At 33.8% G+C, this 9,534-nt stretch overlaps 1 protein-coding gene across 1 annotated transcript; it reads right to left on the bottom strand.

The window, feature by feature from the left end:
* Positions 1–714: 714 nt before the first annotated feature.
* si:ch211-195h23.3 (uncharacterized protein LOC100170660 homolog) lies at positions 715–9,430 on the bottom strand. Its single transcript, XM_058761969.1, is given in 7 exon segments — positions 715–1,243; positions 1,431–1,547; positions 1,921–2,034; positions 2,037–2,176; positions 2,319–2,536; positions 2,639–2,709; positions 9,217–9,430. Coding segments are annotated over 7 exon segments (894 nt in total). The 5' UTR covers positions 9,301–9,430; the 3' UTR covers positions 715–1,093.
* Between the last annotated feature and the right edge of the window lie 104 nt (positions 9,431–9,534).

Genomic DNA, 9,534 nt, shown 5'->3' with positions numbered 1-9,534 from the left:
TATCAAAATAAAGGCCTAAATAAAATAAATGTATTGATAAAAAATTTATTTTATATTGTTTATTGTTATTCCCATATAGCAACATTTACTTGTTTTACATTCCACAGTATAACGCTTGGAAACATTTACATTGTCATATAGCATTATATATACACACCTTACATTAAACAAATCTTACACAGTAAAACATAAGAATATTACTGAGACAACTCATACATACAGTACAGTTGGGACCACAAACAAAATAGGCTCGATTTAAAAGTTAAAAGTTATAACAAAGTAATAGTTTAGATTCATGGGTAGATGCTCTTTGGATCATTCTCAAATCATGTTGGAAAACACAATCATCAGGTTTTTACACATACTTATGGAGTTCATGCCAGTAATATAATTTATAGTGGAATATTTTTGTGAATTAGCAACTTGTATATATATATATTTGTGAATAGAAGCAATTTGTTCCATCTAAAGAAGCTGTAGCGGCTGTTTACACCCACTGGGTCCAGACTCCAGTTCACTGTACATTTCCTCTGTAATCATGTGTTTGATAGATAGATAGAAAAAAAACAACAACAACAGCCAGTTGAAATACTGTATTGAGCCTTTTGTGAGCCGGACAATTGAATAATCTGCATAAATACAATATTAATAAACAATAAATATGATATACACAATAAATATCAATATAAATACTTCACAGATCATAATATTGAATTTTGTACAATGGGCTAAATAAAATGCTCATCAAGGGTTTAATCTATATTGATCACCTAAGTGTCCAACTTTAAAAATTGCTAAAGAATTACTGATTACACTGAGTAGGATTTACTTTAGGGCTAGGAAACAAATTTCACTCAGTAATTGCCAGCATATATTATTGTAAAGAAATGGCAACTAACACTGAACTCAATGTGAAACTTTTTAAGTAGAAAGACTGAAATAGTATTTTCCTGTAATCCAATAATCTTCAAAATTAGTGTAAAAGGTGTATAACAGCGTAGGTTGTTAAATATTCAATCTCTGACATTAATTTTATTTTGTAACGAGCATTACAATGTGTTAAAAAGTTATGCAAGCAACATCTGTAATTCATTCATGGGATGATGATTCGTCGTGGAAACCATACTTCCCTTCCTGTTCTATCCAAAATACTCAGTCTGATCTCCTTAGTGTTGAAATTTACAAACACTTCAAAGGTCGGATGATAGTTTGGACAATCAAAATTACACTGAAACCTCTCAGTCTGAAAAAAAAAAAAAAAAAAAATCACAAATAAACTATGTTAAACTATCACACAAATTATTCAAGGTGTAAAATATGCTAAAAACAACTAGAAATCAAGAAAATATTTCAAGGAAAGCATTTACTCTTCAGTGACATCTTAGTGACATTAAGTAGAAATCTAACTGAGAATATATTGCTGATGTTACCTCTGGCTGCACTGTAGATACTTCTGGTTGACAACACAGACTGTATTCTGATCCTGGGGCGAGAACGCATGTTGAACTGGTTTTAATGTGTGTACTCTCTTTGTGCTGGCCCTGGACCTTAAGGGAGGAAAAGTCAGAATTTTTAGATGTGAAAGCCAGAGGCAAAATAGGTAAAATGGTTCCTTCCAGCATCTTGACAAAAAAGAAGCATTATCAAATAAAAACTAGGCTAAATAGTGTTTAGTGCTCTCTCGCTTAAGAGATTTCCCTTTTACAATGTAATATATATATATATATATATTATGAGTTGAACGGTTATAATGGGATAGCAGTAACCCATATGTTAACAATGCAGTCATCTAAAGTATGCATATATTTTCCAAAGGAATAATGTTTAGTAATGTTTGTCTCTCAATAGGGAAACTATGGCCATTTCATATGGATCTGAGTGTGTTAATATAAGACACATTTTCACAGAAACAAAAGATACCTTTGACAGTGGAACGTTCCACGGGAGCAAATGAACATCCAGTATGTTTTCTCTTTGTGCCATAGTTATTGGTCGTACAAAGATAATCACTTGGACAAACACGGGGAAGGAGAAAAGATAATCCTTCTTATGAGCCCGAAGAGGGAGAGATCTCTGATGTCAATCATCACACGACTTTCAGTCACTTTAAGAGGCTTCATTATTTCTACATTACCACCAGTGAAATGCGCTACAGCCAAGATGTCTTTGTTTTTCTCTGTAAAGGAATAATTTACAGGTTTTATTGTTTTCATTTGAAGTTTTCTCAATGAAAATGAAAGCTCATGCATAAATGGTTACAAAATTACCACTGTACCATCCATTTATCTATCATATTGAGGATGTAAAAATAAACCTACCAGAGAGTATTTCACAGTGAGGAAAGTGCAATCCTGAGAGTGAACCATTAAAACAGTCAATGTTGTACAAGGGTCCTGCAGGCTGCATCTGACCCAAACCATCTAACAATTGAGGATCCTATGAGTCAACTCTATACAGCACCTCTCCTTCACCCTCCATCACAAACACAAGGTTAGTCAGACTGCACTGAAACTGACCAGCATGTGCACACACAAACCTGAAAGACAGAATATTCATTTATACTGAAATCTTTTTTTAACATCATAACAGTCTGTTTATATTCTAACAATGCATGTGGAAAAAATAAAGTGCGCAATACCTGTATGTATTCTTGAGTTTGTCTTCATCATCTCTCAATTCTGGTGTGAACACTTCTACATCTTCTGAGGACTGAAGTAAAGAAATGAATGAAGACTTTTTCAAGGGGTCATCGGATGCCCATTTTACGCAAGTTGATATGATTCTTTAGGGTCTTAATGAAAAGTCTATAACATACTTTGGTTAAAATTTCTCAATGGTAGTGTAAAAAAAACCCCTCCTTTTCCATGTCAAAATCAGCTCTGTTTTCAGCACGCTGCTCTAGTCAGTGTTGCTTTAAATGCTAGTGAGCTCTGCTGACTCCGCCCCTCTCTTCCGTGGAGTGACAAGCAGAGCATAGATATGTGTAGATTCCCTATTCGACCGCTCCAGATACATTGACGCATCAGCAATCTCGCATTCACTATAATAATCAATGAATATTCAAAGATATACATAAGGGATGATCAACGGCTAGCTGTGCATTAAACGATTTGAATGCACGACGTGGAGGCGAAGAACCACCCGACGCGCAGTGGAGGTACTAGCTCTGCTAGTGAACTCATGATCGAGCTTGCAGGAAGTGTCACGGAGGAGAAGAAAAAGTTGAATAAAGTCGATGTTTTGTTTTCTTTGCACACAAAAAGTGTTCTCATCGCATCATAAAATTCAGATTGCACGTCTGATGGCAGATCAACTGTTTTGACAATGTCTTTCATACTTTTATGGACCTTGACAGTGCAATTTACTATGCAGTCAATGGGACAGTCACAAGCCTCCCGGTTTTCATCTAAAATATCTTAAATTGTATTCCCGAAGATGAAAGAAGCTTTTACAGGTTTGGAACGACACGGGGGTAAGTGATTAATGACTAAATTTTCATTTTGGGGTGGAGTATCCCTTTAATCGGAGACATCTCGTCTTCCCTGCACCGGAGTCGACAATGGCGGACAGCTCTCAGCTCACTCAGGGCGGGTCTAAGGTAAGACAGTCTTGTCAATCAACTATCATGGGAGGGGCCTGTACAGAATTACGTCATTCTGACAGGAACCTCAGAACAGCCTGATTTGAGAAAGGGGATTTTAAAACAAGAATTAAAAAAAACCACTGGGTGGATTTTTATCATTATAGGATGGACGTGTACACACACTTCCAACACACATTTATGTTCAAACAACTTGTAAAGTGAATTTAGCATCCGATGACCCCTTTAAATAACATTTTGGAGGATAAAATATTTACTAACAGCCAGGGACGTGCAGAGAGTTCCTCAGGGGCAGGGGCTCAAATGTAAAAAAGGGGCAATATGAGGGGAAAAAAAAAATTAAATAAATAAATAAATTAATTAATTAATAAAATAAATATATATATATATATATATATATATATAGGTCAAAAGATTGGATACATTACTATTTTATATTTTTGCAAGACGTCACTTATAGTCATCAAGCCTGCATTTATTTGATCAAAATTTTAATTTACTTTATTCATTTACTTTATTTACTTAATGCATTTTATGCAATGCTGATTTATTAGCAATGTTGAAAACCTGTTATACTTTTTTTCAGGATTCTGAATAAAAAGTTAAATAAGAACAACATTTATTTAAAATATAAATTTTGTAACAGTATAGCCTACACTACTGTTCAAAAGCTCGAGGTCAGTATTTTTTTTTTTTTTTTTTTTAAGAAATTAGTTTTATTCAGCAAGGATTTGTTAAATTGATAGAAACAGTGATAGTAAAGATTGATATTGTTAGAAAACATCTCTATTTTGAATAAATGCTGTTCTTTTTAACTTTTTATTTATCAATGAACCCCAAAAAAGTATCACAGGTTCCAATACAAAAATTAAAAAATAAAAATAAAACAAAATTGAGCAGCACAACTGTTTCCAACATTGATAATAAATCAGCATATTAGAATGATTTCTGAAGGACCATGCATTGAAGAATGGAGTAATGATGCTGAAAATTCAGCTTTGAATCACAGAAATAAATGATATTTTATTAAAATAGTATAAATGTATATTAAAATAAAAATTGTAAATTGTAATAATATTTCACAATATTAGTCTACAGTTTTTTCTGTGTTTTTGATCAAATAAATGCAGGCTTGATGAGCATAAGACACTTTCATAATGCTGCATAATTATCAAAAATGGTAATATAATAAAGTCCTTTTATATCACTATTTCGCCAGCCTACACTTCACATAATAGGCCTGTAGGTGGCACTTGGGCTTAAATAACTATGATAGTTTCATCAAATAGTAAACGGTGTATATCATACATAAATATAAGTGAACTGAATAGCCTACTGATTACCATTATTGCGACTTTTGGCGCTGCACGGTTTTGGGCAGTGCTTTTGTAGTCGTTTAGCATACATTTTCCCAGCGATGTAATTTGATTTATGAAATAAGACTAACCGCAGATTCAGACTAATCGCTCCACAAATAAGCTCGTCTGTCCCATGTCATTTTCAACTGATTTATGAATAAGAACGGAAAATAACCGCTCCACTTCACATATTGTCCAATGAAATGTGAACTTCTTGTGCCAGATCATGATTGGTTGGTGTATTATACATGACAAATGGGCATTGATGAATTATGTAATATTATAAAATTTTTAATTAAATCGACACACTAGCTTTGATTATTGATGAAAAATGTTTCAAATATTGTTTGGTTTATTTTTTCCTTCCGTCAACCCATAGGCACTCACTGAAAGAACTATATATGGCTCGAGAGCAGTGGTGGAAGTAATGAATTACAACTAGGGGAGAGTGGGGCACAAAGTAACACTTTTTGACTTTCTCAAATTGTGTAAATCCAATTCGTGTTCAGAGTATATTTTTTTTATCCACAGTACTTTCACACTTGTCTAGTACAAATATGTCGCTTTGTTTCATAAATATAGTGTATACGTTTTTCTTTACTTACCCTCAAAAATTGGAAGTGAAATGTGACAACAAGCCCCATAGGTGGGGTACATTGTAACAGCTGAGGGGCACGATCTAACATGACCATATGAAACCCTAAAATGTTATCTGATATTATGAAAAAAATATACTAAAAACCTAAAATATTTTACTAAATATTGTATATTACTAGAAACTAAAATATTTTGTCAATAAAATAAAATAATTATTTATTTTAAATAAAATAAATGGCGTTTTTTAATAATTAAAAGTAATCTGATTTTTTAGTTTGACAATGAAAATATTGCAAACATGCCTGGGATGGCCCACATAAACGAGCCAAAATGCTTTACATGTCTTGAAATAATCATTTCTGAACATTAACCAATGATTGTCAGTCTTTATTCACTTGTTTCTTGTCATTTCTCATTAAAATGTATTAAAGTAAATAGTGTGAATTACATCGCGAATGTCATAGAATAGCACGGCAGGGCAGATTGTAACGCATTGTTACAACTTACCCCATCTGTGCAACTTTCATTTAAAACCGGTTAGTGTCTTCTGCTAGTTATCGAGGCATTAAAAAACGATCTAAACTGATAAATAACAGATTGGAGATTAAAATAATAGCAGATTTGTCTCATTTTAAATTAGTAATAAAAACTGAGATGAAAAATTTACTTAAGTCAGAAATTTCATTTTACTATGGTAAAATAAATGTTCAGCGATATCTTCAAAAGACTTTTGAATTTTGGCGCACTTTTTTCTCTATATAATGTTGATATGGTAACTAGTAAATACTGTAAATTTGGTTATGCTAGCATGTGTGGAAATATTTTAAAAATGTGTGTTACAACTAACCCCGCGTTACTTTGTGCCCCACGCTCCCTTACTCATGTTACTGTAATTAAGTAGTTTTTTCAGGTACTTGTACTTTTTTGAGTATATTTTTAAAGCTGTACTTTTACTTGTACTTAAGTACAAATTTAGCAAAATAATCTACTTCGTTACTTTTAAATCATAGTTCGTTACTGAGTACGCCCACAATTTGAATTGATATTCAAACCTTTGACTGCATTTCAGTAGCCAATAAAGATATGCGTTCGTGAACGGACCAATAAAAGCCCTGATATCTGAACCGGGAAAAGCAGCCGCTGCAGTAGGGTTGAAGATCTGATCGGACAGTGAGGGAGCTCAGCGTAACTATGGAGTCAAAATTTGGAGAAACAAATGACATGGTAATGTTATCCTAAATATCTATATTTTGATACCGATACCGATCTTACATATGCTTAAAATAAAATGGACCAATATGTAAATCTCTTTAAATAAATAAAAAAAATCGCCCTGTTGTTTGTCTGAGAAGCTGCAAATATTCATTACTGTTCCAGTCTCCTTCACTACAGTGGTACTGATATATGCTAACTGCTAAAACACTTACAACAATTAACCATGGTTTTACTATAGTAAACGTGTAGCGACCATGTTTTTGGTGTATGTATTACCATTCGTATAACCACAATCTTATTAAATACCATGGATAAACTATGGTTAGAGTAGCAAAACCATGGCTAATTTTGTAAGGGGAGAATACACTATAGCTAGATCTCAAACAGTGGATCATTGTTATATCATCATATTGCCCGGTAAAACTGCTCAGTGTTAAGAGTTAAGCCATTATAGAGGTAACAGAACTTACTAGAAGCTGCTTTGAAATGATGTGTATTGTGGGGAAAAAAAGAAAAGTGGCCGGGTATTAACGAGCTACCACAAATAACATTTCCATATGTGATTTCCTTCTATTTGTGGTGTGAGGCCTTACAGTTTAATGCAAATCACTGTATCTATAATATATTAAATCTACAGAGATGAATTATAAAGCCACATTTTATTTTAGATGTTTACCATACCGAGTTTCAGTTTAATTTTCATCCCAGTTCCATAGTGAATGATGACATATTTAATGTTTATATGATTCAACTTAGATCGCGTTGGAATGATCAATTGCCATAGCCCTTATCATCTATTTGAAAATGTTCATCATGTAAAGCGAACGTGTCTTTTTAGAAGACTTGGATTAAACCACTCAAAGCTTGACATAATGATTGCCTTGAAAAAAATGGATGAACAAAAAAAATTGAGATGTTAAAATACCTATGGCAGTATACAGTATAGTTTTTCCCAATGGTATTGAAAATGATTAAAGTCGTCATGAAATCAAAAAATGACCCTACTTACTTTTTTAGTGCACATTACTAGTCTTGTGGTGAACAATTAAACTGCAAGTCAATACACCGAGAAAAAAAAAAAATGTCTGCTGTTTCCGGGTCCAAGCCTCTACTCATTTCACTTGAGAATACCATCTCAACAGCCATTTATGAGCACTATTTAATACTACATATTTAAGCTAAGCATATACAAATTTTGCTGTGCACACTACAGTCTCTGTGTTCACAGTGTCTCAGACACTAATATTTTAGTTGAAACACTGTCTGGCCATCTGGGATTTCAGTTTGGAGATAAAGGTTAGGATTATAATTTTTCAGTATTACATGACATTGTGGGTGTATATTAGCACAGTTTGGTGTTTTTTTGGGGGCATCTGGCAGAGCGTTAGGACCCAGAAGCGGTGAAGTGTGTTGTCAGACGTAACAAACAGATATTCTTAACCACTCCTATCAACTGTGAATCTGCTATGAGCAAGAGGTGGAGAGGAGGTGCGCCACAATAAAACCCCGCCCTTTATTCAATATTTCACTTGAAAATACATCACAACACTGAAGTCAGTTGCAACTTCCAGTTCATGGGGACCTTAATATTGATATTTATCAAGGCATTGAAGTTAGAAATAACTGTATCATGACCACTAATTCACGTACTTTGCTAATAAGTTATAAGTGGGTTTTGTTCAAAGTAGCTATTATCCACATAGATCTTTGACATAAATGAATACGAAAATCATTAATATCGCTGGCCAAAAAGTAACTAGTAACTAAATTAAACAACTAAACTACTCTGAGTTGTTTTTGAGAAGAGTCATTTGTACTTTTACTTAAGTACTGTTTTTACACCAGTACTTTTACTTGTAATTGAGTATTATTTCAGCAATGTAACAGTACTTGTACTTAAGTACAAATTTTCAGTACTCTTTCCACCACTGCGCGAGAGCCTTGGTTTCCGAACAGACTGTGGAATATCAGTCAAGCAAAACGCACGAAACCCATAGCAATGCCTCAGATTGACAGATATGTAAAAATAAACAGGAATTTTCCGACTTTTGAGCAATTAGTTACTGTTTTGTACAAATTGTCATGTTAATTACAATTCAAACAATTCAAAAACTATGGGACAGAGAGCCTTCTCTAGTGCTGCCCCTTGGCTATGCAATGCACTTCCTTCTAATGTTAGAAATGCTCCAACATTAAGGACTTTTAGGAAACTGTTGAAAATCCACCTTTTTAAAATTGCTTAATTTGCTTAATTTTGATTAGCTATTCAACAGATTTAAAAAAGCATGTCTTAATTTATTATGCACCAGAAGACTACAGAGGGCAGTCCGGACTGCTGAGTGAATCATTGTTACAACCCTCCTACTGTCCAAGAACTGTACTTATCCAGAGTGAGCAAAAGGGCTAAGAAAAACACTCTGGACCCCCCACATCCAGCTACACTACCTCTTTGAACTGTTGCTGACTGGTCGACGCTACAGAGCACTGCGCACCAGAAGGGCCAGGCACAGGATCAGTTTCTTTCGTCATCACAAAAAGTCTTGAGAAAATCTGTGGAACACACAACACTGTTTATACACTTTGCACATAATATACCTGTACATACAAAACTGTCTATTGTAATATACCTGTACATACAATTTTCAATTTGTATATTGTTATTCCCTATTTACTTGTTCTATTTTTATTCTTTTATTATCTGTGTTTCTTTTATTATCTGTGTTTTGTCTGTCACTGTCATTCTGTTGCACTGTGGAAGCTTCT

The sequence above is a fragment of the Onychostoma macrolepis genome, chromosome 02 (genome assembly GCF_012432095.1).
Source record: "Onychostoma macrolepis isolate SWU-2019 chromosome 02, ASM1243209v1, whole genome shotgun sequence".
In the NCBI taxonomy this organism is placed as follows: domain Eukaryota; kingdom Metazoa; phylum Chordata; class Actinopteri; order Cypriniformes; family Cyprinidae; genus Onychostoma; species Onychostoma macrolepis.
This window is presented reverse-complemented; position numbering and strand designations above follow the sequence as displayed.